General features: G+C 42.0%; 1 protein-coding gene across 6 annotated transcripts in view; it reads left to right on the top strand.

Moving 5' to 3' along the window:
• Positions 1-15,222, top strand: part of CYFIP2 (cytoplasmic FMR1 interacting protein 2) — a 175,048-nt gene that overhangs the window by 155,742 nt on the left and 4,084 nt on the right. For all 6 annotated transcript variants that reach the window (XM_006901973.1, XM_006901970.1, XM_006901975.1 and 3 more), the window contains 2 exons: positions 8,983-9,055; positions 9,765-9,859. In XM_006901973.1, coding sequence (XP_006902035.1) covers positions 8,983-9,055; positions 9,765-9,859 — 168 coding nt within the window. The remainder of the gene's footprint in view (positions 1-8,982; positions 9,056-9,764; positions 9,860-15,222) is intronic.

Raw genomic sequence — 15,222 nt, 5'->3', positions numbered from 1 at the left:
GAGATCATGCTTGGGAGGGTGGAGGGACGGCACAGGAGAGGAAGGCCCTCTATGAGGTGGATTGATTAAGTGACTGGGATAATTGGGATGGGAGTGTTGGAGACAGTGCGATTGGCACAGGACAGAGCAGAGTTTAGGGCTGTTGTACATAGGGTCGCTATGAGTCGCAGGCGACTCGACGCCACGTAACAACAACAACAACATTCTTTGAGAAACTAGCAGCTGTACCTTTAATAGCTTCTCAGAAGCTTGTAAGTCACAGTTCATCAATCTGTGGTGTTTGTCTTTGTAGACTGTATTAGGTCAGTTGACTTTGATCTCGCTGGATTCTCTAGTTCTAAGGCCCTGAAACCAGTAACTCATGGTGTTCATGAACCTATTTGCAGCATATACAGATATATGGGTAAAAATATCACCTGCCATACCTGTGTGGCTGTGGAAGTGGACTCCTTAGACTACACATACCTGTCATCTTGCCTGTGAGCATCTGTATCCACTTATAAATTAATGTCTGTTATTACTGCCTCTAATTTTAATAATGCATAGAGAGAGATCAATTGGCCTAGTGGACAGAAACGGCTACCGAGCCAAAGGTTGGTGACTAATCTGTGGCTCTCAGGCCTGTTTTTAATTGTTTTGGGTCAAACATTTTTCTAGGTTTATTTAGCCCTGGTCTGTCCACTTACTGTACAGAGGTAACTCATGGTTGCTGTGATGCTAAACACTGTGACACCGATGTGTCGAATGTGATAATGGTTACCCATGGTGGACAGTGTTTGGTGGAGCTCCTCGGTTAAAACAAGCGTGGAAGCAAGAGTGGCATCCACTTCCAAAATAGCTTGCCTCTGGAAGCCCTATGCACCTAGAGAAAGGATTAAAGTTAAACAAGTGTCCAGGTCTTTCATTCATAGGGTTGCTACGAGTCGCCTCCAACTCAATGGCACTTAACAGCAACAACAATTTTAATAATGTTAATTCTTCATGAAACACATATTTTTTTCATAATGTATATACATGTATAATAAGAAAAGACATTCACATTGCCTTGGCTGCCTGGGCTACTGTGGGAAAATCATGAGTGTCAAAGTAAAGGGGCTCTGGATGGAAAGACCAGCTTGCTGTTCTGCTGCTGCTGTTGTTACCATCGAGTCAGAACTGACCCGTAGGAGATCCTTTTTGGTTTTGTTTTCCTCCAGCAGGTTTCAGAGGCAGTGCATTGTGTGGGAGGAGATTACTCATCCTCCAGTAGAGCAGCTGGGGGATTCAAACCGTGTGCCTGTGGGATTGCAGTGCACCTTCTTACCACTAGGCCACTAGAGCTATTTAGCTAGTTAGTTGCCATTTGTCCCCAATTCATGGTGACTCCATGTTCAACAGAATGCAGTATTGTAGGTCTTGTGCCCTTTTCATGGTCTTTGGTATATTTCAGTTCATTATTGTGACTATCGAATAGTACTACAGTCTAGGGGGCTCACTTTCCAGTACTGTGTCAGGAAAATAACAGGATTTTAATTGGTTCTTACTCCTTTTCCAGCTTCTAGGGAGCTCTGACAGCCTGGTGGGTAGGGAGTTGCACTGCTAACCCAAAGGCAGAGGGTTTGAATTTGCCTGCTATTCTGCAGGACAAAGATGGACAATCTTGTCCCGTAGGTTTGGACTTCTGAACACCCACTGGAGAGTCAACCATGAGTCAGTTCAGTCTTGACAGCAATGAGACGTAGTAGTCTTCTAGCTTCTAGACCACTCATCTGGTCTCTGTCCAGAAGATCCAACACAATCTTTCCATCATTTACTAGAGTAAATCTGATACTTTTTAGATAGTTCTAGTATAGTAATCCTCCAACCATCACAATAGGACAAATTTACGGCTCTAACATCTCAACTGCTTGCTTAATAGCTGTGCACACACAGGAAAATTGACCTCGGCAAAGGCTGCAGTGTCCACATCTATAAGATGAGGATACTAACACCTGCCTCATAGGGATGTTATGATGCTTAAAGTAGGATGCACTTGGCACATAAATCACTGGCCATTTCCCACTTTCCTTGAAGAACAAAGGGATTATATTGTGAGAGACTCTCAGATCTGGGGAATTATCCTTACTAAAACCAAAAACCCAAACCCATTGCTGTAGAGTTGATTCCAGTTCATGGCGAGCCTCTGATAGGCTCCCGAGGTTGTAAAACTTACTGAAAACAAATGGCCTCATCTTTTTCACATCTAGTATCTGGTGGATTTGAAATACCAGCCCTTTGGTTAGCAGCCAGATACCTAACACACTACACCACCAGGACTCCTACTAGGAAAGACCTTTAGAGATCATTTAAGCAAACTGTTTTATTTTGTTTCATTCAAATTGCTCTTTACTGCACATGATACATAAATGAAATCATACGGATTAATATAATTTAAAAAGCAGTCTCAATCTCCAGGGCTACTGAGTTTGATTGTTTGTTTCTAGTTCTTCTCATTGTTATTGCCTCAATATTGAATACAATGAGAATAATCTGTATTTCTTAATTGGCAACTTTAGGCATTATTTGTTGACTCCTTACTTCCATGCCATTTATGACCTCTGAAAATCTGCTGGAGGGTCAGCAGTAGGTCAGTTCTAACTAGCCAGTGTAGAGTTGAGTTGAGTTGAGTATGGTGAAGATGGCTCAAGATAGGACAAGGCTCATATCTATTGTTCATGGGCCCTTATGAGTCACAGTTGACTCAATGGCACCTAGTAATTGGGAAGATGAAGTTTTAGCTTGTTTGCATTACCCCATAACTTCCTCCCAATGTTTTATAATATTACTTATTACTTTCTTTTGCTTTCCTTTGTAATCATAGATTATATGCTAACACTTTAGTTGCTTGTAACACGATACAATATCTTTCTTGACTGCTTTCAGAAACAGACAAGAAAGTTAGTGTTTCTGATCCCATCTGATGCTTCTACCTCCCACCACCTGTCAGCTGCAATTTTGTATTGTCACAGCAGTTAACATTGATAGTTTATTCTATATCTGTGACTTGTCTTTAGAAATAACCTGGAAATTAAAAAGTAAACAGTGCAACCCGGAAGGGCCAGCACTCAATGGGACCACCTCATCTTTCTGGGTCTCCCGAGGTTTCTAACTTTGTCAGGTGCCCTTTTACCACTTTCTTATTACTCCCTGTTAGTGGGAAACATTTTCATTTTCCTTCCACAGCAGGTTTCTGACACATACAGGTTCCAGCTTTCATGGGTTTACCGTTCTGTTTACTCTATCCAGTGGACACAAACACGGTTCCTTTCCAGCCCAACTGGTGTGCTGGCATTTTACAGCATTCCTTCTGGCTCCAGCACCATGACCCTGGAAGCCCCTTATTTTAAAGTTATTAAGAATCAGTTCTTTTCAATTTGAATACTGAAGTGAATTTTTAAAAATTGACATATGTTTGAAGTGTAAAACGGACTATAAATACATGAAAGTAGGCGCAAGAGGGATAAAAAAGAATTTTAAAAATATAAACCTGAAAATCTTCACATAAGGAGCTTTTCTATTTTAACACTATATTGGTTTTATTTTATTTTTTTTATGCAAACATGTACTGTCAAATTGGATCTAACTTGTACAGGAGGGGATGGCCCTTCCTTCTCCAGCAGAGCTTCTGGTGGATCCAAACTGCGTGCCTTCCGGATTGCAGTGCCGCTTCCTGCCACTAGGCCACCTGAGCTCCCTACATAAGGAGCGTTAAAAAATATTTCTTACAGTTCATAAAAAAACAATCACTTGGCTTAGTAATAAGAGGAAACACATTGGCTTAAGTAGGAAAACTTGCTGTAGTCAAGATTCTATTGATACCCAGTTGTTCACATCTTCACATGCTGAACTTTCTACACCAGACACTATGATACACCAGGCACTGCGTATCTTCAGGGAAACTCTGATGGCGTAGTGTATTACATGTTGCATTGCCAACTGGGGAGTCAGTGGTTTGAATCCACCAACTGTTTCCTCAGGAGGAAAACGAGCAGTCTCTGATAAAGTTTTCTCCTCGCAAAATCCTAGGGTGGGATGCCACGCTCAGAATCGTGTGAGTGTGGGTGTGTCTAACAAAATAAGATTGCTGTAAGTCAGAATTGGCAGCAGTGGGGATAAATTATGGTCTGAAGGGAGCATTGTCCCTGCCTTCATGGGGTTACATTCTAGTAGGAGGTGGTTATTGTTAGGTACTGTCAAGTCGAGCACACCTCCTAGCAACCCTGTGAACAGCTGACCTGTCCTATCCTGGGCCATCCTCATCATCTCCGACACCTGAGAGTCCATTGCTGAAGTCACTGTGTCAATCCGTCTCATTGGGGCTCTTCCTATAGTAGGAGAATGTAGACATTAATCCTGTAGTTGCATTTCAGAATGAAGTTCAAATGCTGACAAGGAAAAGAATGAGGTTTGGGGAGGACAGGAGTTTCTGAGAGGCACAAACAGTTCAGTACTCAGCTAGTAACCAAAAGGTGAGAGGTTCAGAATCATTCATTTGTTGTTGTTAGATGCCATCGAGTCAGCTCTACCTTGTATACAACAGAATTGAACACTGCCCAGCACTCAGGGTTCTGACTTGGGTTCTGACTTAACAGCAATGAGAGTGAGTGAACACTGGAGACAAAGCTCAGACTTCTCAGCTAGCCCCATCGAGTTTGCTGATTCCCTCACTTTAGGGCTGCATGCTGTGCTGTGAGTGTGTGTATCCCTGCACTCAGTAAACACAGGCTCGTTCCCACCCCAAGGCCTGTGCATCGGAATGCCCTTACCCTGTATCTCCTTGACCAGCTTACTCACTTCATTCTGTTTATCCAAATGTCACCCATCAAGATTTTATTAAACATTCTCCTTGAAACAGCCCCAACCCAACTCCCTCCCAGTCACCCTCTAGCCTATTACTCTGCTTTATTTTATCACTATCTGAAACTTCTGCTTTGCTAGTTTGTTTTTATCTGTCAACTAGAATGTAAATTTCATGAGAAGCAGAATCCAGTCCAACTTGTCTACCAAGTCTGGAACAGGACCTAGCACCCAATAAATACTTTTTGGATGAAAAATAAATTAAATACATTTAATAATATCATTATTATATGTGGAGAACTGCCATGAGATCAAATAAATGAATTTATTTATGTAACAAATATTTGTAAGATAACTTATATGTTGTTGTTGTTGTTATGTGCCATCAAGTCATTTGCAACTCGTAGCAACTCTATGTACCACATCCCTAAAGCCTACTCTATCCTGAACGAAACTTATTGCCTCTGACACACCTACCCTCATTACCCCAGTCACTGAATCAATCCATCTCATTGAGAGTTTTTCTCTCTTGGGCTGTCCCTCCAGCCTCCCAAGCATGATGTCTTCAAGGACTAGTCCCTCCTTGCAACATGCCCAAAGTGTGTCAAACAAAGCTTCAGAATCCTTGCCTCCAAGGAGAAGCCTGGTTTTACACTCTGTAGGACAAATCTGTTTGTTCTAGCAGTCCTTGGTATATTCAACACTCTTCCCCGGCACCACAGCTCAAAGGCATCAGTTCTCCTTCTGTTATCCGTAGTCATTGACCAGCATTCTGATGCATAGCAAGTAATTGCAAAGACTATGGACTGGATCAGGCGCACCTTAGTCTCCAGACTGATACCGTTACGTTTCAATTGCCAGATTTGCAGGCTGGATTTAGTAGAGGCCATGGTCCTAGGGATATTATAGATAATGTTGGATCTTGGCTGAAAGCAGAGAGTACCAGAGAAATGTCTGTGTTTCATTAACTATGCAAAAGTGTTTGACTGTGTGGATCACAAAAACCAGTGATTGACTCTGAGAAGAATGGGAATCCCAGAACATTTTATGTGAAACCTATGTTTGGACCAGGAGGCAATCATCAGAATAGAGCAAGGAGACACTGCATGGTTGAAAATCGGAAAGGGTGTATGCCGGGAATATATTCTGTCTCCATACTTCTTCAACCTGTATGCAGAATAGATCATCCAGGAGGTTGGGTTATATGAGGAGGAATGTGGCATGAGGATTGGAAGAAAATTCATCAATTTGTGTTATATAGATGATACAATCGTGCTTGCTGAAAATGAGGAGGACCTGAAGCACTTGCTGCAGAGGGTCAAAGACTGCAGCCTTCAATATGGATTGAGGCTCAACATCAAGAAAACAAAGATTGTCACCACTCTGCCGATTGGCAACATTATGATAGATGGTGAAGAGATCAAGGTTGTTAACAGCTTTAGGTTGCTTGGCTCCACAATCATCTCTCTTGGTACCAGCAGCCAGGAAATCAAGAGACAAATTGCATTGGGAAAATTGGCTTTCAGGAACCTCTCCAGAGTACTGAAGAGCAATAATGTCAGTCTGGAGACTAAGGTGCGCTTGATCTAGGCCATAGTCTTCACAGTTACTTGCTGTGCATCAGAGAGCTGAAAAAGGACTAGGAATGATAGAAAGATAATTGATATGTTGGAGCTGTGGGGGTTAAGAAGATTATTGAAAATACCATGGACTGCTAGGAGAACCAACAGGTTTGTCCTAGAGATGGGTGAAGCCAGACTGCTCCTTGGAGGCATGGATTCTAAGGCTTCATCTGACATGCTTTGGACATGTTGCAAGGAGTGACCAGTCCTTGGAGAGGGACATCATGCTTGGAAGGGTAGAGGGGCAGAGAAAGAGATGGAGACCATCAATGAGATGGATTGATACAGTGTCTGGTATAATGAAGGTAGCTGTGTCAGTGACAGTAAAATTGGCACAGGATAGAGCAGGTTTTAGGGCTGTTGTGCATAGGGGCACTGTGAGTTGCAAGTGACTCAACAGCACATAACAACAGCAATAACAACATTGGTAAATTTATTATATAATTTGGAGCTCCAGTGGCCGAGTGCATAAGGAGTTCACAGCCAACCCAAAAGAGCATGTGGTTTGAACCTACTAGCTTCTCCATGGGAGAAAGATGGGCAGTCTTTTCGCATGTGATTTAGCTTCTGAATATTCACTGGAGGGACAGGTGTGAGTTGGTTCCAACTTGATAGCATTGAACACCATTGTGTAAGAGGCATTGATGCATGATAAGCAGCAAAATAAAAATACAACAAAACCCCACTAAAGAAACCACCACATGTATCATCCCTATGCTAAAAGAACTCTCTCTGTAGAGAGAGATGAGACTGGAGAAGTCACAGGACGTAAAGACTAGTCAGGGGAGGTGTTGAGAGAGAAGGTGGACCTGAGGTTCTAAGCTCATTCGGAGGAGGAGATGGCTGTGACTTCTGTGAGCAGGGTCTGCAGCCTAAGGGACTTGAGCTGTGAAATATCCAAATACAGATTCCAACCAGCCTGGAGAAGGGTGGCTGGAAATACCAATTTGGTGAGACGTAGGTAAGGAGTATGTGTGAAGTCTTGGGGATTGATGAGGCTAATCAGATGGAACAGAGGGAGGAGGTAAGGAAACCAAAGTGAAATTTGGCAGAAAACCAACAATTATGGGGTGGTTAAATGTAAAACTTGCAAGAGAGTCTCAAAGGAGAGAAAGAAAAATGATGGAAAGCATCTGAGCTCACTGCCAGACACTGGAGAAGGAAGGGTCAGCAGAATGTAATCTTTCAAAGACATCAGGTTAGACCACGAAGAAAAGGTTCTACTCTGAATCAGAGGATCTAACTTAGACCCAACAGTGCAGCTAGGTAGTTTGATTCACTGGAAGATGTGCCTGTGACCACAGCTTAGGAGAGAACCTAATTTAACAAAGGAAAAGGGGGAGCAAGTCCTGGGTGGTACAAGTGGTTCATCCCCTTAGGCTGCTGTTCAAAGGATTGGAGGTTTGAGTCCTCTCAGAACCTCCTAGGAAGGAATATCTAGCGAGCTTCCTGAAAAAGCCGCCTTTGAAGACCGTGTGGAGCACAGTGCTCCTTTCTTGCGAGTTCACCATGACTCAGTGTCAGCTCCGTAGCAGTGAGGGATTGGGGCTAAAAACTGAGTGATGATCAGGGGTCAGGCAGAAAACTCTGAAATGTCTGCTTGTCCCCCTTTCTGTTTGCTCAGTTTGTAGACTGATCTGCAGTGAGAAGTATCTGGGGGCTTCTGTTCTTAGACATCAGGTTTGGGATTCCCAGCATGGCCATGATTTCCCCCTACTTTGGTGGGAGAAAGCCGAGGGCATGACATCCTGTCCTTGTGCTTAGAATCCCAGTGTGTTAGCGTTTCAATAGAGCCTGGATCTTAACTTACTCCAAACAATTTAAAGATGAGACATCAAGACTGAATGAAGCTGGGCTTCTCCTCCTCTCCTCATCCTACCCTGCTCTTTTGTGATCATGAACTGGACCCAGGGCAGTAAGCAGATTAGACCCTGTCTTCTAGGTCTGCCTTACCCTAAATAACTTTTCCCTCCTGCCATTGTGATTGATGTCTTCTCCTAAACTGACTTTCCTAAATCACCAGAACCAGAATGTTCTAGTCTGTTGTCTCATACTAGCTGATAAAGCAGTAACCCGGCAGACACAGACCTTAACAGGCGTATCCCACGTCAGTGGACTTGAGGGCAGTCTCGGCCTCCTGCTTGGCATGAACTCTCTGTTACACATTCTAATTTTTCAACAAATAGGAGATTATATAGAAAAAACTCATTTCTGTCAACTTGAAGCCAACTCAAAGCTGACTCTCCAGCAGGTTTCCCAGGCTGTAGATCACACGAAAGGAGACTGTCCATCCATCCTCCTCCTCCAGAGCCACTGGTGGCTTTGAACCACTGGGGAGGTGGACCTTAAAGGACTTTATCACCAGATCTCCCTAGTTGGCATGCATTAAGTGCTTATATGTGCCAAAAGCTCTGTTAGGAGGTGGCGTATGCTCTTGTTTAATCCTTAAATAGCCCACATTGAGATATATACTGTTGGAATGCTCGTTTTCTGGTTTCAAATGAAAAGTTATTTTCTCCTCCTTTCCTCCCATGCCTCTGTGCAGTCCCAGGAGGAAGTCTGTGATCTGCTCCATGCTGCGCCTTTCCAGAACATCTTGCCTCGAGTCTACATCAAAGGTAAGCAATGACTCCCAGCAGCGAATGTGGCCAGCTTGTGCTTGAACTTCAGGCTCAGTGCTCAGTCCCAGCAAACTCCGATTTGTATTTTGAAAGGAAGAAGGCTAACACTGTGGCTTCTGTAGTATATTCCCAGGATGGCAGAGTTGTAATCAACACTCTTGGCCTTATTCCTTGTTCTTTCTAGTCTATCCTTGCTTTAGATTTCTCAAGTCCTTTGTCAGAGAGTGATAATAGGTTAACACTCATTTTAGTGAGTGCTAATCAATACGAACAAATCTGTCTGGGAAGATGTAAACCTGGGTGCTCCTTAGCAGCGAGGACACTTTATCTCTCCTGCTTTGGGCATGTTGTCAGGAGGAGCCAGTTCTTGGGAAAAGACGTTATGCTGAGAAAAGTAGAGGACCAGTGAGAGAGGAGAAGCCCCTCGGGAAATCAGATGGACACGGTGACTGCAGAAACGGACTAGAGCATATCAGAGATGGTGAGGGCGACTCAGGAGTAGGGTCACTGTGAGTGGTAGTTGACTAAACGGTACCTAAAGGCAATGAATCATCCTTTTCAGAGAATAGCTGTGCTCCATTTAGATTAGAAAGCAGGTATCTCACCAGGTCCTCTGAGTGTCCTTCCCCAGCCCTTCTTGCCCCCGCCCCCCAACCGCCACTGTGTGCCCTGAATCCGATATGCTGCTTTGCTGCTTTACTTGCAGAGGGGGAGCGCCTGGAGGTCCGGATGAAACGCCTAGAAGCCAAGTATGCCCCACTTCACTTGGTCCCTCTGATAGAGCGGCTGGGGACCCCTCAGGTATGACCCTTAGAGCGTGGACTACGAGAACCAATAGGTCTTTCAGAACAAAAACATTGGATCTAACTCATTTCACAGGTGAGGAAACTGAGGCCCAGAGAAGGGGAGATCATCTAGCATCACAACGCCTGCTAGTGGCAGGGGCAGGTCAGGAATAAGGGTTCTGACTCTTAGGACTAAAGCCTTTTTTCCAACACACTGTGTCATTTTTTCTGCCAAAGAAAAAAAAATCATCTCAAATAATTGTCTCTTACATCCTGCTAGATATCAAACCTTCTGCTTAGTTTTCTTTCAGAATTAAAACTCCACCTACCCTGTGCACCAAGAGTTAAATTTTTTATTTCTTTCCTAGAGAAACACTCACAGAAACATGAGACGCTAACATTTTTTGTTTGTTTGTTAAAGAAAAAAAATTGGGAGCTGCTTAAATGTTTATCAGTAGAGGGTTAACTAAATAAAGTGTGATAGAGTCATTGGTAGCAGTCCCTGAATGGCTCAAATTGTTGAGTGCTTGACTACTAACTAAGTGGTTGGAGGTTCAAATCCACCCAGATGTACCTTGGAAGTTAAGATCTGATGGTCTACTTCCAAAAGATCACAGCCTTTGAAAACTGTATGGGAAGTAGTTCTACTTTGACATGGGACCTTGAATCGCAGTTGCCTGGAAAGCAACTAGTTTGGCTTGACTTTTTGTAGTTATCTAAATACTAACTACTTTCCATAAAACAATTGGGTGGAAAATTAGATCGAGATGCATTAGTGTGGGTAGGTCTCAAAAAAAATTGTTCAATGAATTAAGCAGGTTGCACTTCTATTTGTATTCTTTTAAATATGCATATAGTAAACCCATGTAAGTAAGGAAAGATGTTTTCTAAAATTACTTGGAAAGGAAGAGATTAACACACCATGGCCACAGCAAAGGAAGACACTGGGAAGTACACAGGAGCAGAATGCAATAGTGGTAAATACTGTCACACATACAATGCTGTGATAACAGTAATACATTTGGATTTTTTAATATTTGGAATGAAAACCACCAGCTCATTATTGTGGCAACAACCTCTGAAAAGAGGTAAAGAAGACAAAGCATGGGAGAGAGGATCAGAGCAGGCTTCAGTTTCATCTGTAATGATCTGATTTTTTTAAAGTTGTATAGGTGGCTCATGTATTAATTCTAGAAATTTTTTTTTTTTTTTAAAACTCTACAAGGCACTGTGAATGAACAGACAAGGTCTCTGGCTTCAGATAACTTGCAGACTATGAAGGGAAGCAAAGAGTGCACAAAAAAAATTATGCCTTTCCCTTAGACTGATTTAAGTAAGTGCTGGGGGCCCCAAGAGAAGAATTCAGGAAGAACAGGAAACAGATCACTATCATGAGAAAAACTGGTGCCATTTGCTTTACCAGCCAGATTCAGCTGTGTCAAAGGTTAGGTTAAGTGTTCATTATCTAGCTACTCTCTTCCTGCCCAACCCTACCTACCCTATGTCCATCCTATTTTTATAATCGTGGTCTTATGTAGTATTTGTCCTTTTGTGACTGAGATATTTCCCTCAGCATAATGACTTCCAGATCCATCCATGTTGTGTAGTGTTTTGCAAGTTCATTCTTTTTCAGTGCTATGTAATATTCCATTGTGTGTATGTACTACAATTTTTCCATCCATTCGCTCATTAATGGGAAAAGAGTAGATAGATAATGAATACTGCACTGGAATAGGTGAATGGAAGGTTCAGCATTATATGTATGACAGTTAACAATCTGGAACAAGATGTGCATTACAAAATAGATGAGGGCAAGGGAAGGAGGAACATGTGTATCAATGAATGAGTGAAAGCCCAACTTTTCTGTAAACTTTCACGAAAATTACAGTAATTTCTTTTAAAAAGAAAGTTAAGGAGAGGGATGAGGATGTGCAGGGAAAGGGGGTTATTAATCATGGAGTGTACAATGTGATGGGTAGGGGAATGAGAAAAATTGGAAGAATCTGTTCTGGAAAACAATGTATTCTAATTTTGTAAATAAACTAGTATAATAATAATTTTTTAAAAAGGTTAAGGATACAGAGCCATTTGAATCTACCTTGAAGTGCCTCAAAAGAAAGTCCTGACAACCAACTTCCAAAGATCACAGCTGTGGAGCACCCTGTGAGGTAGAGCTCTCCTGCCAAATACATACAGGTGTCTATGAGTCTGCTGCTCGGGCACTGGAGAAAATCTAGGAACACAGCGGTGACACAATATTGGGAACAACAGCAGTTAAGACTACAGACAAAAGGAAAATTGGGATGTGGACCTTCTCTTGAATTCTCATTCTGTGACTCCTCTGGCACGCCCATGGTGGACTGCAGGCCACAAGACCCTTGCCATGAATTGAGGACAAAGGCAGCCTCGCTTCCCTGGAAGCAGGGCAGGGTTTTGGAGCTCACTGCAGAGCCCCGTCTTCTTGGGCATCGCATTGATGAGGCCATCCCACCCAGGTGCTTGACTTGCCAACAATCTCCAACCTCTTCCTGAAAACAGTAGCTGACTTGATGCTGAATGTTAGTGTTTGAGTCTGCACAGAGAGAATTCAAATGCTATGAAGTCAGCACACTTTCTTTTTTAGCCTTCAGAAGCTGAACAGAAGAAATCCTCTAAAGTGATTTCCTTTTAGGGGAAAATCCCCCAAGCCAGTGCTGTGTAATGTAAGTGTGTCTGCTCCACCACCAGTATCATCACACAAGAATCTGCCCCCAGCACCCGAGGCCTGGCACGGGCTTTCGTTTAGAAGACTGAATTCTTTCCGTGCCCTGCCAAATACCATTTGTTGGGAACAATTAGAAATACCAATTTATCAAACGTTCATATTTAACAAACAGTAGCCCTAGACATTCTAAGAAAGAGGAAATGCCAGTTTTAGAAGTCTCCCATCTCTCAGGAAGTAATCCTAAACTTACTCATTTCATCAGCCAGAGAAAATATTAACTTTGAATCTAGCTGGAGTACAGGGGTTTCAGATACTATCAAGGGCAGTGACAGAGTATCTCTGCCACAGCTTTCAAGCCTAGAAGCTTAAGTGAATTGCACTATTTCCATCTGGTTCCAAGTCAAGAGGACGCCCTCAGATTTGTTGTCCACTGCAATGAGGGAAGGCAGGGCCCTCCCTTGTCCAACCTCCGTTCCTGAACTGTGGCATAATCCAGTGTGGGCCATTTAATTTCTCAGTGTTAGTTTTTCCAACTATAATATAGGACAATAGCTGTATTGTCTCCTTAGTTGAGCTAGTTCGTTTGGTGGTTTTTAATTGGGAAAAATGTATGTACAGAACATTTGCCCATTTAACATTCTGAACATGTATAATTCAGTGACATTATGTTCATCATATTGGGCAGCTATCATGATTTATTATCAAGTGCTATCATCATTATCAATAGAATAAGTCCTGCTAAAATATAGTGAGGAGTATGTTAAGCTACTAACCAAAATGTCAGTGGTTCAAGTCTACTAGCTGCTCTGTGGAAGGAAGATAGGCAGTCTCATCCCTTAAATATGTGTAGCCTTAGAAACCCAATTAATCATCACTATGAGTTTGGTTTTAGTCAAAAGAAGCTCAGTGTCTCCTGAACAATTATTTGATCCCTCCCTCGAGACCAGTGAAACTGCACTATGTATACTTAGTATTCTAGATATTCTCTGTTAGTTGTATTGTGCAATATTTGTCTTTCTATTACTGATCCTTCAGTTTACATAGACTTGTCAGGGTGCATTCAAGTTATAACACATATCAAGACTTCGTTTTTTTCATGGCTGTATAATAGTCCATTGTATGGCTATACCACTTTTTTTTTAAATCCAGTCTTCTGTTGATAGATATTCTCCCTATTTTCATCTTATAAACAGATTTTCTTTATTATTACAGTCAATACCATGAAGATTTTAAAGAGAATTATATAAATAAAACAATATTGAAATATTCTCTAATTAAATAAATATGGTCACACATATGTTTTCTCTAATTCTTTGCAGATTCAGGAAAGAATGACATAAATAGAAAAAAAATCTACTGAATGGAGTACAAGTTGTTAGGTTTTGGCAAGTCAAGTACAACTCATAGTGCCCCTGTGAACAACAGATCTGAACCCTGTCCTATCCTGTGCCATCCTTATCATTTCTGACATATTTGAGCTCATTGCTGCAATTACTCTCTATCTATCTATTTGAGGGTCTTCTTTTCTTTCACCAACCCTCCACCCTTCCAAGATTGATGTCCCTCTACAAGGAATAACCTCTCCTAGCAACATGTCCAAAGTGTTTGAGACAAGACTTCACCATGCTTTTCTCCAAGGAGTACTTGGCTGCACATTTTTTGGTAGATCTCTGTTTGTTCTTTTGGCAGTTCATGAGATATTCAGTAATGTCCAACATCACAACTCAAAGACATCGCATCTGTCATTTTTTCTTTATTATTCAGCTCTCAGATGCATAGCAACTGATTGAAAAGACCAAGGTCTGAATCAAAGACATCTTAGTCTGTATAATTACATCATTGCTCCTCAGTAATTTGTAGAGGTCACTGACATCAGACTTTCCCTATGCAATGCATAAGCAAAATACACTGAGAATAATAAACAATAGTAAAATGATAGAGAATCATTTTGTTATGTGATTATACAGTTATGTTGTTGTTGTTAGGTACCATTGAGTCAAGTATGACTCATAGCAACCCTATGAACAACAGATCTAAACCCTGTCCTATCCTGTGCCATCCTCTCACTTCCTGACACACTAGAGCCAATCAAGGGGGAGGAGATATCACTATTGACTCTATTCTGGCTCTTGATGATCCCATGGACAGAGTAGAACTCACCCATAGTGTTTCCAAGGCATTAATCTTCAATAGAGGACCAGCAAAAAAGGAGGAAGACTTGTAATGAGATGGATTGACACAGTGACTGCAACACTGGGTTTGTGCATGGTGGAGATTGTGATGGTGTGGAAATTGTGAGGGTGGCGCAGAATTAGGACATGCTTTCAATCAGTTGTTTGTGGAGTCGCTAGAGTTGTTCAGAGGGTGCTATGAGCCATAGTCAACTCAATAGCGCCCAACAACGATAATGACAAACCTTTAGGAAGCAGACTGTTGTATCTTCCTCCCTCAGAAGAGCTACTGGGATTTGAATGACCAACCTTTTGGTGACACCAAGGCTGCATGAAAAGAGGAAAAGGAGAGAAATAGGCATATTCAGTTCTTGTAGCTCTATAGAACATATGGAAATGATTGCTTTTACTAATTACTAGGGGAAAATATTTTCTCCACCACCTTGGAGAAAATTGTATCAAATATTTGTTTTCGACAGGCTCAGACAGTTATTCAAATGCCTT

Source organism: Elephantulus edwardii, unplaced genomic scaffold (genome assembly GCF_000299155.1).
Source record: "Elephantulus edwardii isolate Elephantulus edwardi_28Jun2011 unplaced genomic scaffold, EleEdw1.0 scaffold00354, whole genome shotgun sequence".
Taxonomy (NCBI): domain Eukaryota; kingdom Metazoa; phylum Chordata; class Mammalia; order Macroscelidea; family Macroscelididae; genus Elephantulus; species Elephantulus edwardii.
This window is presented reverse-complemented; position numbering and strand designations above follow the sequence as displayed.